The 16,843-nt window shown below is 35.4% G+C and overlaps 1 protein-coding gene across 1 annotated transcript in view; it reads right to left on the reverse strand.

Moving 5' to 3' along the window:
- The window catches only part of LOC106873159 (uncharacterized), a 161,723-nt gene that overhangs the window by 63,123 nt on the left and 81,757 nt on the right, over window positions 1-16,843 (reverse strand). The window contains exons 49-56 of the mRNA XM_014920386.2: window positions 15,093-15,187; window positions 14,182-14,366; window positions 13,142-13,269; window positions 8,278-8,402; window positions 5,861-6,052; window positions 4,518-4,723; window positions 1,314-1,447; window positions 794-912 (exon numbers count right to left, since the gene is read on the reverse strand). Of these exons, the coding sequence (XP_014775872.1) occupies window positions 794-912; window positions 1,314-1,447; window positions 4,518-4,723; window positions 5,861-6,052; window positions 8,278-8,402; window positions 13,142-13,269; window positions 14,182-14,366; window positions 15,093-15,187 (1,184 nt within the window). The remainder of the gene's footprint in view (window positions 1-793; window positions 913-1,313; window positions 1,448-4,517; window positions 4,724-5,860; window positions 6,053-8,277; window positions 8,403-13,141; window positions 13,270-14,181; window positions 14,367-15,092; window positions 15,188-16,843) is intronic.

Here is a 16,843-nt window from a genome sequence, read left to right on the forward strand (position 1 = left end):
TGATGGGCCGGGGGCTTTCCCGGTCTTCATACTCTTAATTGCTTTATCTACCCTGGTACTATCAACTCGGATAGCTGGTCCCTCTATTGGGTCGACATACGGCAGGCTCTCTTTCTCCCATTCATTCTCTTTATTAAGCAATCTATCGTAGTGGCATCTCCAGACCTCTTTCTTTGCATCCTCATTTAATGCAAGCGTACCATCATCCATGCGAACACATTTCTCTCCTACAACATCACTATTCTCTCTCCTACACTGTCTTGCAACACGAAATACCTCGAGTCTTTGGTCCTCACGGCGCAGAACATTGGCAAATCTTTCCTTATATATATATATATACTTATTTTTTCAGCTTGTTTCAATCCAACATTTTTCTTCATTCAATCTTAACTTATTTAGAATTAAAAATGAAAGTAAAATTTGACCAATTTTTTTCAATGTCCAATGAAATTTAGTCACTTTTAAATTCTTACATCTTCTTCATTAAAAGAACAAAAGTAGTTTGAAAAAAATTAAAACACTTCAGTAATATAAAGTTATCAATATTTAAGGATTAAATACATTCTGAGATCAAATTCTGCTGAGGTTGATTTTGCCTTTCATCATTTCGGGGTTGATAAAATAAGTAGTTGTTGAGCACTGGAGCTGATATAATCAACTTATCCCTGCCCCTGAACCTGCTGGCCTTGTACCAATATCTAAGATTTAAATATTGGAGAATTTCTGAAGGGAAAAGCAAATAGCCAACAGCTGAAAATCATATCCAATAATGGTAGTCTAAAGAAGAACTAACCTGAGCCAGAGAAACTGTGGAATTAATCAGTGCATCTGAGATTTCATGTGGTAAGTTTAAGTTATTCATCAAATAGTTTCGTACAACATCCGGTGATTTCAAGAAGTTTCGGAATACAGCTACAAATATTAAGGATTATTTTTAATGTTATTGAAGAATTTCTTCAAAAGATAGAACATTTTGAAATTGAAATAATAGAATTCAGACAATGTAATCAAGAGGGAATATAATTTGAAATCCTTTCTTGCATTTATTGAGAAAATAATGTAAACAACAAGAGCTACTTTAAATTATTGTTTTATAATCCTCTAGTGCACTTGTTTTAGATATATTATTTGCCTTTTGAAAGCAAGTTGAAGGTGACTGCTTTTTAAGACAATTTTATTTCTATTACCATGAAGAAATTAAACAAGTCATTTATGAAGTAGTTTTTATTTGTCTACCTACTTGAGTCAAGAGAACTTATTAATGTTTAATCAGTAGAATTTAAAGATAAAGATTAACAAATATAAATACTTACCACTAAGTGCCATGATTCTGTCAACAGCTTCCAAACCAAGAATGCCTTTCATTGTAATCTCTATATCATCAATGAATTCTTGTGAAAAGGAAGTGTTTTGGACACGCTTGAAATCATCAAGGATATGAAGAATGCTTCAAATGAGAAAAATTTTAAAAAGAAAATGAAAATCACAATATTTATTATTAAATATAATGAAGGATGTAAACTTTTTCTTACACATGTATTTTGTTTGGAATTGATATTAGATTGTAATTTGTTAACATGAACTTTGTGAAGATCCCCCTCTCCTTACAATATTGTCTATTACATCATTTATTTTGGACAATCTCATGGTGTTTGATTAGAATGTTGATCTTTTATGCATTTCGTCCTCTCAGATCTTTATTTCAAAACTTGGTGTTGCATAAAACTGTTATAAGATAACATGACATTATCTGTTTAATCTTCAAACTTCTTTGCCTTTAAGATAATGTTCTAACATCTTGAGCAGTGATTCTCATCTATTTTTTGCCTAAGGACCCCTTTGATTCCTATTTTATTCAGGAAGTGGGGACTCTCATAGTCATTCAATGTCTTAAACCTCCAACTATACTTTTATGATTAAATGTTATTAGAAACTGTATAAAAAATGTTTAAACATGTTGTGTATTGTAGAAATATTAACAGTTTATTGCTCATGAATTTTAACAACAAAATCTTATATGGACCCCCAAGGGCTATATTGACCCTGGTTGAGAATCACTTATCTTGACTCTCAAATATACATCATAATTGTTGTCATTGTCATTGTTGTCATCGTTGTTATCTTCATCATCATCATCATTAATGTCCTGTTTTCTCTGCTGACATAAATCAGATAGAATTTGTTGAGGCAGATTTTATACAGCCAGCTGCCTTTCCTGTTTCTAACCCTCACCGTTTCAGATAAGATAATTTTCCCCATGAGCAGATATGATTTCATGGAAGATAAGAAATTCCAGACACCATTGATAATAATAACGAAATTATTGTGTATAGTGCTCAGGTGCACTACAACTCATCAAAGGTAATTGTACAGTACATAGAATTATGTACAAAAGTCAGGAAAGTGAACAGTGTATGAGTCATGATATACATGTGTACATGAGTATGGAGGGGGTGGATATCAGGTGTAGTGTTGGTGAATTTCAGGAAGCATGGAGGTTTTAAAGGATACAATGTTTCGGCAACTAACAACTGATGCAGTGAGTTTGTTCCATGTTTCAGCAACTCTGAGAGTGAAAAAATGTTTCTGAAATTCATGGGAGCTATGCTGTTTTCTGACTTTGTAGGCAAGCCCATGTGCGTGAAACACATGGAGCTCAAAAAGGTGTTCAAGGTGGTTGTTGGCATAATGCTTAATAATTTTGTGGGTGTTTACTAAGCCAGTTGCCAGACGTTGGAGCTCAATGAATATATGCTCAGGAAAGTAAAGCATTCAGAGTATGGTAGATGCCTAATGGAGGGTATTCACTTGGTTGCATGTCTCTGAATAATTTCCAGGAGGTCAATGTCCTGAACAAGATAGGAGTTTGACAGTGACATTTGTTTATGACAATCACATGATGTCAAGGCCAGGAAACAACAATACACACATGTACATACATACATACATACATACATACATACACACATACATATACACATACGTATACACATACATACACACATACATAGATACATACATACATACATACATACATACATACATACATACATACATACATACTGTATATATGCAATGGACTACTTTCAGTTACCATCCACCAAATCCACTCCTAACAGTCTAGTTGGTTCAGAGCTATAGTAGAAGTTACTTATCATGCAGTGGGACAGAATCTGAGATCATATAGTTGGGTGACAAGAAAAGTTTTTTTTTGTTAATAACACTAAATTGCATCACTTTATGCTACTTATTTACAGTTAAATAGACTGGAACATTATGATTTACATATTCTAAACTAGTGATAGATATGAATGTTGCCTTTTAACTAGGTTGCTAGTACCTCTTTATTTAGCTGGTTGTAACCTCAAATAATGCAATACTGAATTTATAGAGTGGATATTTATAAAAAGTATTAAAATACTCTAGGCATGGCTGTGTGGTAAGAAGCTTGGTTCCCAACCACATGGTTCTGGGTTCAGTGTCACTATGTGGCACCTTAGGCAAGTGTCTTCTACTTTAGTCTCAGGCTGACCAAAGCCTTGTGAGTGGATTTGGTGGACAGAAACAGAAAGAAGCCTGTTGTATGTGTGTGTGTGTCTGTGTCTCACACCACCACTTGATAACCAGTGCTGGTGTGTTTATCTTCCTGTAACCTAGCATTTCAGCAAAAGAAACCAATGGAATAAGTACAAGGCTTAAAATAATAAGCACTGGGGTTGTTTCATTTGGCTAAAAATTCTTCCAGATGGCATCCCATCATGGCCACAGTCTAATGACTGAAACAAGGAAAAGATAAACCATTAATACAAGCTGTATACCAGTGTTTGTTTCATAATTTTCTTCTGCCTACATTTTCAAATTAGGTGGACATCTTGGTTTCATTATGACTCCAAATGAGAACATGCGTATGTGTGTGTGCTTACTGGAAGCACCATCCTGTATGCATGAAGAGTAGTTGAGTGTAAGATGGATTTGTGCTATTTATTGGGTTGTCAGTTATCTAGAGAAAGGAAACTTAGACTTTGTGATCTGGCCATTAATAAATGTGGGGGCCTCATTTGAGATTTGAGACTTGTACAGATTGGAGAACATAGGATTTGTAGAACAGGCATAGGTAACCTTATTTGAGAAGTGGCCCTTCAATAGCAATACTTCATCACAGGTTGAATTACCTAAAAAAAGAAAAAGCAAATTGAGGCAATTTTTCTTGTTAGGTGTGCCATTCAGAAAGTCCTGTAGCCCATGGGCTGCAGTTTCCCCATGCCTGTTGTAGAATGTCATAATATTTCAATTTTATATTGTTAATGCCTTTGGGAATGTAATTGTATGGGCATGTTTCCTTTTTTTAAGCTATGTAATGTGTGTTCTCATGCTATTGAATGACACTGCTCATTTAAAAATATTCTTGTTGTCTTAGTTCCTTCAAGGTGTGCATATCTACTGAGATGAACTGAGTTTATATAAATGAAAAGTGAGAATGAAAGAAGTAAAGGTGTAAAATATGTCAGAATACTTACGATGAAACAATCTTTTGGGGAACTTGATCAATAACTAATTGTTGGATATTTGGAATCAATCTTGATAACTGATTGAAGTCAAAGGATGAAAGGAAGTCTTCCAGTGCTAGAAGTCTGTGGACATTTTCAAGAAGATCTGCCATTTCTTGAGAGACATTCATGAGCCATGGTAATTCAATACGGAATGTTTGGTTCAGAAGGGATAACTATAAAAAAGAGATTTATAAGATTTCTTATTCTGTTACAGACACCAATCAACCTAAGACAGCCCTAGTTCTATCATATAAAATTTTAAAGTTATCTAAATTAAAACCTTCCATCAAACACTTTATGTTTGTTTATGTTTCAAGCATCAACTTAATGATAATCAAATCATTTCATTGAATTCTTCATTATTTATAAAATTAATTGAATCACACATACTATGTTTCAACAGTAATATGGTAACAAAAGGGAATGTGATTGTAAACTGATATCAAAGTTAAGTATAGCACAACTCACCATTCTAAGGATTGGCCATATTTTGTCTTCCTTTGTCTCAGTTGGCCTAAATATTTGGATCTAGGGCCTACTTCTTATAATAGGTTGCATATTAATCCTGTTAAGTTCCTAATACACAAACAACAACAGCTACCACTATCATTGCCCATCCTGCCCCTAAGTATGGGATTCTTTATGAAATGAGATATTTACCAGTTAACATCTTTTTCTGTTATAAGAAATCCCATAAAGATAGCAATGAATTTAATATTGGTTTAAAATTTTGGCGCAAGGCGAGCAATTCTAGGGGAGGCTGTGAGTTGATTACATCAAACCCAATGCTCAACTGGTATTTATTTTATCAACCCCAAAAGGATGAAAGGCAAAATCAGCCTCAGAGGAATTTGAACTCAGAACATAAAGATGGATGAAATGCTGCTAAGCATTTTGCCTGACTTGCTAATGATTCAGCCAGCTTCTTGCCTTCTTTAGTATCAAGTAATATTGGTTTCAAATTTTGGCACAAGGCTAGCATTTGCAGGGAAAGGTAACCAGCTTGCCTGGTTACACTGATCCCACTGCTCAATTGGTACTTATTTTATCAACCTTGAAAAAATGAAAGACAAAGTTGACCTTGGTGGAATTTGAACTCAGAACATAAAAACGGATGAAATGCTGCTAAGCATTTTACTCAGTGCAGTGATGATTTTGCCAGTTTGCCACCTTAGCAATAAATTTAATTATTAACTCATGTTCAACTGAGTAATTGTGATCGTTGTAGTTAATAAATTATGTAATATTTAATAAATTATGTTAATAAATTAGTAGTTAGGGAATTAATAGAAAAAAGAAAATAAACTCACCTCTTTAGCAATTGTCACAAAATCTAAGTAAACACTAAGTCCAGATATTGTTGTTGTCAAATTCTTACATAGGATCTCAGTTACATTCTCCAAAGATACCTTACTGTCAGGCCAATCGATGTAGAAAGATAAATTGCGATGTGTACAAATCAAATCCTGCACGTCTTGTGGAGATTTCTGCATCAACTCAATCTGAAAACGATTTTTTGAGATGAATTAATTTCCAATAGAATACATATTCAATATACTACTACAACTACCCCTTCCGCCTCCTCAATAATAATGATAATGGAATCAAACTCCATGACATGAAGGAAAAGACAAAAAGAGAGTATCTGCAGCAAGTGAGAAAAATACTGGCTTCAAAGCTGAATGGCAGAACATAATTTTAGCAATAAACTCATGCGCAGTTGCAGCAGTTTAGTATGGTGCTGGAATCCTGAAGTGGACAGAGAAGGAGCTAAAGGAGATGGGCAGGAAGTCAAGAAAGCTCCTAATGATGCATGGAGCCCATCATCCATGTGCAGATACTGACTGCCTATACATGAAGAGAGCAAATGGAGGAAGGGGACTGATAAGTGTGGAAGACTGCATGCATATCAAACTTGAGAACTTAATGAGATACCTCACCCAAAGTAAAGAAACCTTGCTAATGACAGTTAGGAATGAGGGAGTATTGAGAGCAGAGAAAAAAAGGGAAAACAAAGGAAGAAGTACAAAAAGGACACGAAGAAGAATTATGCAAGAAGGGACTACATAATCAATTCCATGTAGCTGCAACAGAAGTTGCTAGAAAAATAGGTGGGATTGGCTGATGAAAGGAACCCTGGCAAAAGAGACCGAGAGCACTATGCTAGCAGCGCAAGACCAGGCTTTGGCCACAGGCTGGAGGATCAACCTTAGGAATGACTAAGTGTCTCTGCTGTGCCACATTGGCAATAGAGTGGATGAAACAATTGCCCATATCATGAATGAATGCCTTAGACTTGCCCAAAACCACTACAAAGTGTGGCAACAAGATTAGGTAGCGAAAGTGCTCCACTGAAAACTGTATGAAAAGTGGGGGCTAGAGAGAGGCAAGATGTGGTATGATCACAAACCACAGAGAGTGGTGGAGTCGGAGATTAGCAAAATTCTCTGGGATTTCCCAATCCAGACAGATCAGGTGCTAGAGCATGACAGACCAGATCTAGTGGTGGTGGACAAGGTGCACCACATATGCTATATAGTTGATGTTGCATGCCCCTTTGAACCACGAATAGTCAAGAAGGAAGGTGAAAAGATAGACAGATACAACCCTCTTAAGTATGAAATAGCCTGGCTATGGAAAATGAAGAAGGTGAAGATAGTGCCAATTATTGTTGGATCCTTGAGAACAGTATCAGAAGGCATTGAGAGGAATATAAAGGAAATTGGAATAGAGTGTCCAGTAGAACTGTTACAAAAGGTTTGCCTTCTTGACATGAACAGAATAATCAGGTAAGTAGCCGAAAAGAGTGAATAGCATGATACTGTAGGCTACAGGTAGTAAGCCTGCTATGCATGCAAGACTCCAGGAGCTCCAAGAAAACTTGCAATAAAGAGATAATGATAGTAATAATAATAATAATAATAATAATAATAATAATAATCCTTTCTACTATAAGCACAAGGCCTGAGATTTTGTGAGAGGGGGATAGTAAATTACATCGACCCCAGAAGAAGAAGAAGAAGAAAAAGAAGAAGAAGAAGAACAAGAAGAACAAGAATAATAATTAGAAGAACAACAACAACAGCAATAATAAAATTATAAGCCCTGAAACAGTTCCCCCCCCTTAAAGGGAATATTCACCCTCTCTCCTATCTCTCAGTAAACTCTCTTCCTCTGGAAGCAACTGTAGGTGGCAGCAGCAATAGTCCCCACTCAAAATCCCCACAAGATTTGTACAGGTTATTCTCTGTAATAAAATTTCAGAGGAAGATTTGTTTGGAAAACAATTTGATCTGATACTGTGTGTTGAAACTAAAGTGATTGCATCATGGACGAAACATTTATTATTTGCTGAACATTTATTATTCATTATTTGGTGTCAAAAGTTTCATTGCATAAGCCTTAGAGTAAGCTTGTCAATGGCCAGGTTGTAGTTCATGTGAAGAAAAATTTAACACCAAATAATAAATAATAAATGCTTAAATGAAGTTAATAGTCTTTGTTTTGAATAGCTGACATGTCTTCCATACTGGAACCAGTTATAATAAGAGTTTTGGAGTAATGTATGCATATACACACATATACACATACATTGATATGTGCAACCTATAATACTCAAACCTTTATTTTGGTATATTGCTTTCTCCACACTTTTGATTTAAACTGTTATAATTTTATATAAGTTACCTAATTTACAAACTATTATAAAAAGTGTGAAAGAACTTACCAGCTTCATATTAATTCTAGAATCAAAGAGGGTCTTGATAATATCAGGAGAAAGGGTTGTTTGGTTCATTAGATACATTTCAGCTTGTTTAGGGTCTATGAATAGTTGGGACAGCTTGACAATAACTGCATTAAAAAGAAAAAGAAATATTTCATATTAACAATAAGTGAATAAGGCAATTACTTTTTTGACACATCAGGTAGGCTTACACTCCAATTAATACATGGACATTCTTTTACTCCTGAGAAGCAATCATGAGCACAAAAGCCAAAAGCACCTATATATATATGTTGGTGTTATGTAAAGTACACAGCGCACTCTGTAAAGTGGTTGGCATTAGGAAGGGAATCCAACTGTAGAAACCAAGCCAAATCAGACTGGAACCTGTTGCAGCTCTTCTGCTCGCCAGCTCTGGGCAAATCGTCCAGCCCATGCTCGTTAGAGGATGTTGATGATGATACACGTGTGTGCATTCACACACACACACATACATACACACACACACAGCTTCTGTACAATTTCCTTCAACTAAATTCTTTCACTAGGCTTTGGTAGTGCTAAAGTACATGACACTTGTCCAGCATGCTGCATGATAGAACAGTAACCAAAATTGTGTGATTGTGAAGCAACTTTCTTAACCACACGGTCCTGCCAATGCTTTTTATATGCTATATAACTTAGCCAATTGTAACTGATATAGAATAACTTTATCACAAGCATAGCTTTACTTCCATTGGTAAATATAAAGTAAAAGGTAAAGACTGTATTTGGTCATGAATGGCCATAGGATTGCACCTAGAAAGTTTCCCTCTGAGGTACAAGTTCTGCCAGATTTGTTTATGGAAGACCAGTAGACACCCATGCATACCAGCCTCCCCACTCCATGCCACATATGTTATCCAAGGGAAAGGCAAAGATCTATATAATTTGGCATCTGTAATGTTGCAACACATTTCTACAGCTGAGTGAACTTGAGCAACATGAAATAAAGTGTCTTGCTCAAGAACACAACACACAGCCCAGTCTGGGAATCAAACTCATGATTGTGAGCCCAACACTCTAACCACTGAGCCACACGCCTCCAAGGGTAAATATACTGAATCAAATATTAATCAAAATCTCAGTAATTACATATATTGCGTTTTGGTTTTAATTATCTTATCTTAAATATGTCAATTGATTTCTTTTATGTTTTTTTATTCTTTTTATTTTTCATTTATTTTTATCAAATGCTTGCTCTATATTTGTTTTGTTATCAGGGACCCTGTTTAAGTTGGAAAATTTATTTTTTCATTTTATCTTACTTGTTTCAGTCATTAGACTGTGGCTTTGCTGGGGTACCACCTGGAAGAACTTTTAGTTGAATTAATTGACCCCAGTATTTTTTTTAAGCCTGGTACTTATTCTATTGATCTCTTTTGCCAAACTGTTAAGATACGGGGAGATAAACACACAAACTCTGGTCATCAAGCAGTGGTTCAGGACAAACACACACACACACACATACGATGGACTTCTTTTAGTTTCTGTCAACCAAATTCACACACAGGTTGGCCTGAGGCTATAGTAGAAGACACTTGCCCAAGGTACCATGCAGTAGGACTGAACCTGGAATCATATATTTGGGAAGCAAGCTTCTTACCACACAGCCATGGTTGTGCTTGTATATTGCTTTTTGGTTTTAATTATCTTATCTTAAATATGTCAATTGATTTCTTGCATCTTTTTTTCTATCCTTTTTATCTTTCATTTTTTTATCATTTGTTTCATTTGTTTTGTTATCAGGGAGCTGTTTCAGTTGGAAAATATATAGAAATCAGGTAAATTACTTCTTTGCTTGTTATCTGAGGGTCAACATAATCACATGTAGAAAACAATCAGTTGAAACTAGTACCACAGCAAAAATAAGATGATATGATTTAAACAATCAGAATTATCAGAACTCAACAATTTTTTCATGTTTAATTTATTAAGACAAAGGCTTGGGTCGAGCCAGCGAAGGAGTCTCTATATGTGTGCTTGACCTACGTTGTTGTTGTTGGCACTCCATCGCTTACGACGTTGAGGGTTCCAGTTGATCTGATCAACGGAACAGCCTGCTCGTGAAATTAACATGCAAGTGGCTGAGCACTCCACAGACACGCATACACTTAACGCAGTTTTTGGGGATATTCAGCGTGACATAGTGTGACAAGGCTGACCCTTTGAATTACAGGCACAACAGAAACAGGAAGAAAGAGTGAGAGAAAGTTGTGGTGAAAGAGTTTATTGAGCGAAAACACCTAAAGCTCCTCGTGGAGCTTTAGGTGTTTTCGCTCAATAAACACTCACAACGCCCGGTCTGAGAATCGAAACTGCGATCCTATGACCACAAGTCCGCTGCCCTAACCACTGGGCCATTGCACCTCCACTCTTGACCTACAATAAACAGCAATCAAATCTCTTTCAAATCACAACATAACATTTTAATAAAAAAAGAAAGGACATATTTAATGATGTCAATCTAGACAGAATTCCTGAAAACAAAAACAAAAAAATGTTTATTACAACCAGGAAGTCTTTGATCATGGATGTCCAATAAAAGCTGGCTTGGAGTTAAACAACAAAGTTGTACATGAAAGGATTTTAATTTATATTTCCATTGTTTACTTTGATGACTTCCATATATCTATATCCTTCTTTTTCTTTTATTCTTTCTAACTGTAACAACACCTGTTATTTCTCTGTTTTTCATTCTTTTCTATTCTGTCTCTCTGTAGCAGCACCTGTCATTTCTTGTTTTCTCCCTGCCACCTGATTGTTATTTTCCTTCCTGTTGCTGTGTATGTGCTATTGTTACCCTTTTCCTCTCCAGTTTCTCACTCCTTTCCTTCAACTCTTCTCTGGCACTCTTTTCCTTATTCCATTCATGCTTTCTCTTTCTTGGGCTCAGAACATATGCACATGCATCCAGACTCACACATTTGTATTGTATTGCAACATGAGTAGAGCATTAATCATGAGAGCCATGCTCATATTGCAAGACAATGCCGAAATAAACATACAAACAACACATACATAAAAAAATTAACATGTGGCTACTGTCATGAAAACATAATGGTAAAAAATTTGACCAGAACAAACAAATCATCATGTGACCTCTAATGGTAAAAAAACCCTTTATTGGGAAAGTCTATATGAATTCAACCAGCATTTAAGAAATGACAGATGCCAAGAAGGTATTTCCTTCTTGAAGTGAGACTGTGAAGGTCTGGAAATATTGACTATGAATTTAGGAACTTTATTGTTCCAAACTAACTGCGAAAAAACTAATAAGAAAATACAGAAAACTAAAAAAGATAAAACTTGAACACAGTTGTGTATTTTATGAAACACAAACACACACGCACACATATATGCATATGTGTGTGGGTGTATAACAGGCTTCTTCTAGTTTCCATCAAGATATTGGTCAACCCATGGCTACTGTAGAAAACACCAGCTAACAGTGTCCACACTGAGTGAGCAAACCCTAAACATGGTTCTCAAGCAAACTTCATAATCACACTGTCATGCCTGCACTTCGGTTAGATTTTCTAAATATTTTACCAGAGTTCAGTAATTTTAAAACTTATCAGCATAACATTCTTTGCCTGTTTTTGTGAACAATATCTCTGTTACATAAAACAATTTAGCTAATCTTATTTTAAAATACATATAGCTTTTCTTTCATAACTTCATGCAATTCATTTGATGGATGAGGTATTAACAAGGTTGACAGGGAAAAGACAAAACAAAACAAAACAACGTTATATCATGTTTGACAAGATTTTTTTACATCAGTGCTGAAATAATCCATGAAGACTGATTATATTCACATTAACCCCACCAAACAAAGCTGGGTCAATTTAAAAATGAATTAAATGAACAAATACTGAAGCAACATTACATCTTTAGTATTTAAATCAGCCATTTTCGGCCAAAATATTTTTTTCTACTCTAGGCACAAGGCCTGAAATTTTGGGGGAGGGGGCCAGTTGATTAGATCGACCCCAGTACGCTACTGGTAACTAATTTATCGACTCTGAAAGGATGAAAGGCAAAGTCGACCTCGGCAGAATTTGAACTCAGAATGTAAAGACAGACGAACTCAGAATGTAAAGACAGACGAACTCAGAATGTTAAGACAGACGAATTTCTGGCCAAAATATCACACCTGTTTTATGTTCAAACTGGCCGAATTTGGCCTCTCACACCTACTCTACAATGCCATTCTAAAGACAAACAATCACATCACCAAACAACTGAAACCATAAAATAATTTATGATTAAATGAGCATTACATTTGGCAGAGGAATCCGAATGCTAAAGGGTTAAATTTAAAACTCTTTCTTTTGAGTTAAAAGAGTTAGAGTTAGTTACAAGAATATAATGTAGACAAGTTTTATCTCCTAGCTGCAATAAATTGTAGAATATATTGGTAATTGTATAATATAACTGCTAATACCAATCCTAAAGTTAGTTTAACTCTAGTTTTCAGACTATTGAATGTAATGCTTATTTATTTGTAGCTTCAAGATTTTGATGATATGATTGATTAGGTTTTGAATGATATTGAAGGATAAGTGTGAGAGGTGACATCGATTTGGTTTGAAGATAAAGCATATAGAATATTTTGGCTGGATTTGGCTGGCTTAAATAATAAAGGTTTAATGTCTTTTGTGCTAATAATAATTACACACACAATGTGAGTAATTCTTTGAAGAAAGCTATGAAATTCAAGATAATGCATGAACTACACAACCCCTACCCTCACTAAAAAAACTTGTCATTTAAATGGCAGAAGCAAATACTTTTTAAATGAAATTTAAAAAAAAATACTAACCTGTTCTTTGTTCTAAAATAGAGTTCAAAATAACTGCTATAAACTCGGTCAGTTGTTTGTTGTTCACAATAGATTCAAACAAAGGATCTTGTACAAGATCCAACATTTCTGCTGTTATTGTCAGCATCCTGTAGAATATAAGAATAATTAAATTATATAATAGTAATGGAAATTAAGAAAAAACAATGTAAAGGTATATAACTTATATTTAACAAATGAGAAAGGCATGTAATCCTGAACAAATATTATTATATGCAGTACAAATCGGTAAATTTATGAGGAATAACACCTTTGTAGGTTAAGTTACTGGATTAATTCAAATCTTAATATTAAAGCCAATATCTTGTGCCACTGAGCAAGACACATAATCTACTGAAACAATAAAATATGTGATACAACTTGGAATTATGCAAAGTACTGTATATCAAGTCGCTTGTTAACTATGAAAATATATATATATATATATATATATATATATATATATATATATATATATATACTTTGTTTGTTTGTTTAAGATCTGTTCTTTCCATGTTTGCACAAGTGAGATAGTGAGATGAAGAGTTATTTGAGGAAGATTATCAAGCCAAAGATTTTTCCTGTTTTCAACCATCACTCGTTTTCTAATCAAGGAATTTTTATATCCCACAGGCCTTTGGAAGCACAAAGCAACTGGTTGTAATGCTCACCACTTCATTTCTTTTGTAATAAACTAAACATCAGTGCACATGCATGTACACACACACACATGCACATGCATACTACAGGCTTCATACAATTTTCATTTTTCAATTTCATACGAGAGGCATTAGTTAGCTTGAAGTAATAGTACAAGGCACTTGCCCAAGGTACCATGCAGTGGTGCTGAACCCAAGACCTTGTGGTTTAGAAGTGAACTTCTTTGTTATACAGCTATGTTATGTTGACACCATTTGAGAAAAATGTTTAAGAATTGAAAGATCTCAAAAATTTTGTAGGGAATCGAAATATTATAGTTTAAAAGAAGTGAATGGAAAGTTTATTTTACAAATAAAACTTACAAATCCATGTGGCTGATAAACTGCATGAATTTTGGGATTTTTCTGCGTAAACATTTGACTGCCTTGCTTGGTGAGTTCAGTGAGTGAATTTGTTTATAGAATTGTTCAGGAAAACTGCTGGCTAATTTGGAAAGGTGGTTGCAGTCAGTAGTTTCATTTCCATTTTTAAGCATCATAGATCTCACCTAGAAAAAAAAATTGAAAAATAGATGAATGGTGTAAGATTCAGAATCATTGTTATGATGTTTTCTTTTGGCCAGATATGACAATGGCAATAATGATAGATATAACAGAAGAATCATTATTGATGAGTGGATAAAATGGTTGACTTTTCATTTATTGACTGAGCCTTAAAAAGCAAAAGCAAAAACAAAAAAAAAAAAACAATTACTGATTAGGTAAAATATTGATTTCAAATTTTGACACAAGGCTAGCAATTTCAGGGAAGGGAGTAAGTCAATTACATCAACCCCAGTGCTCAACTGGTACTTATTTTATTGACCTTGAAAGGATGAAAGGCAAAGTCAGTCTTAGTGAAATTTAAATGCAGAATGTAAAGATGGACGAAATGCTGCTAAGCATTTTGCTCAGTGTGCTAGCACCATTTTAGAATAGAGATAAAATTTTCTTTGTTTTTTGTGCATCTAGGGCTGAAGAGGTCATGAATGGTGATGAAAGGACTTTGGTAAAAACAACTGATTGTCTGATTAATTGAATGATTAATCAAACAATCAATTAGTTAGTTGGTTAAACAGTTAAATAATTAATCAATAATAACAAAGTGAAATTGAACCAGTGCATGTGTTTATAACTGGTGTAATGATCCTCTTGAGATACAACAAAATGTGGGTATGCATGCATGTGTGTTATCAATTTGTCATGTCAATATGTCAGGTCAAACAGTTACTTACTTTATAAAACAATTTTAAGAAGCCAGATTTTTGGACTAAGTCAATTATATTGACAACAGCTTTATCAGATGAATCACATATGATGTTTTCTATTTCTGAAAGATAAAGAATCATATCTGAATATTCTATTAGCAATTATCATCATTAATAGAAAAAGATTATTTTTTTAAACAAATGTAAATGTAATAAATGCCTTCCCACTAAATAAGAATGTAATATGTCTAAAATGAAACAAAATGCATGTAGTCTACTAAAAAATGACTAAACAAGTTCATAATCATTAGGGTCCTCACAGGCAAGGCACATAGGTATAAAGTCTTCTGGCAAAGTAACATGGATGGAGTAGAGGGTGTAGGCATACTCCTTGCGGAGAAATGGGTGGATAAGGTCATAGAGGTTGTCAGGGTATGCGATTGAGTGCTTAACCTCAGGCTATTCCTGCAGAACAGCACAGCTACAATTATCTCTGCCAAGTGGGGTTTTCAAATAGTCAGAGGGACCATTTGTATGATACTCTTCTACAGGCTACTTCAAAGACAAGTAGCAATGACCTCATCTTTGTAGCTGGCAATTTTAATGGGCATATTGGGTGCAAATCCAGTATCTCCACTGGTGTACACGAGGGCCATGGTATTGGTTCCCGGAATGATGAGGGAACAAGGCTACTGGAGTTTTGTGATGCATGTAACCTTTTAATCTGCAATACTAAGTTCAGGAATCCAGACAGTCACCTGATAACCTATCAATCAGGTGACTCTGCTAGCCAGATTGATTTCATCCTCACCAGACAGTGGGTTGCTCTTAAATACAAAGACCCTCCCAGGTGAGGAATGCACCCCACCAGCATAGACTAGTCATTAGTGACTTTCGACTTGAGACCAGAAGGATGCCAAGAAGCAGACCAATCCAGAAGAGAAGGATTTGGAAGCTAAAGAACCCTTCACATGGTCAGAGATTTAGGGACATCATCATCAAGAAATTTGATGAGAGGGAAGAGGAGTTACAGTCCTCAGACATAGAAGGTAGCATGAAATTCTTACAAGACAGCTCACTGAGTGCCAAAGACCAAGTCTGCAGATAGTGCAAAGTCTCTTCCAGACCTAGAGTAACATGATGGTGGAATAATACAGTAGACAAAGCCATCAGAGCAAAGAAACAGGCCTGGAAATCCTAGAAGGGTGGGAGTAGAGAGAACCATACCAGATAACCAAAAGGGAGGCTGGGTGACAGGTATACATAGCCAAGGGCAAAGCAGAAAAGAAGAAGTTTGCCAATGTTCGACCCCAGTCGAACTGTCCAACCCATGCCAGCATGGAAAATGGACGTTAAACAATGAGGATGATGATGATATACATAAATGTCAAATGACAAGAATGAGTGCTCAACCCTGCATGAAACCAATAGACTTAATACACAAATATGCATGTATGTATATATGTATGCTCGCCTATTCTTCTACTTCCTCCCTTTGTTTCTCCCTCTACCACTCTCTCTCTCTCTCTCTCTCTCTCTCCCTTACCCCTGCATGGTCACTAATCCTTTTCTTCCTTGGCTATCGCTGAGCAAACACGTGAACTTACTTCGTCCCCACTTTCAAGTTCGTGCCTCACAGCGTTCATATACACATAATTTTTCACGTCTGGCCGTATAGCCTTTTCCGTTTGTTTTCCTGTCTTGTTTTCTTTTCCGCTTGTTTTCCTGTCTTGTTTTTTGTCCGCCACTACATTCCTCCATGGCACAGGTTTAATTTG

Source organism: Octopus bimaculoides, chromosome 1 (assembly GCF_001194135.2).
Source record: "Octopus bimaculoides isolate UCB-OBI-ISO-001 chromosome 1, ASM119413v2, whole genome shotgun sequence".
NCBI lineage: Eukaryota > Metazoa > Mollusca > Cephalopoda > Octopoda > Octopodidae > Octopus > Octopus bimaculoides.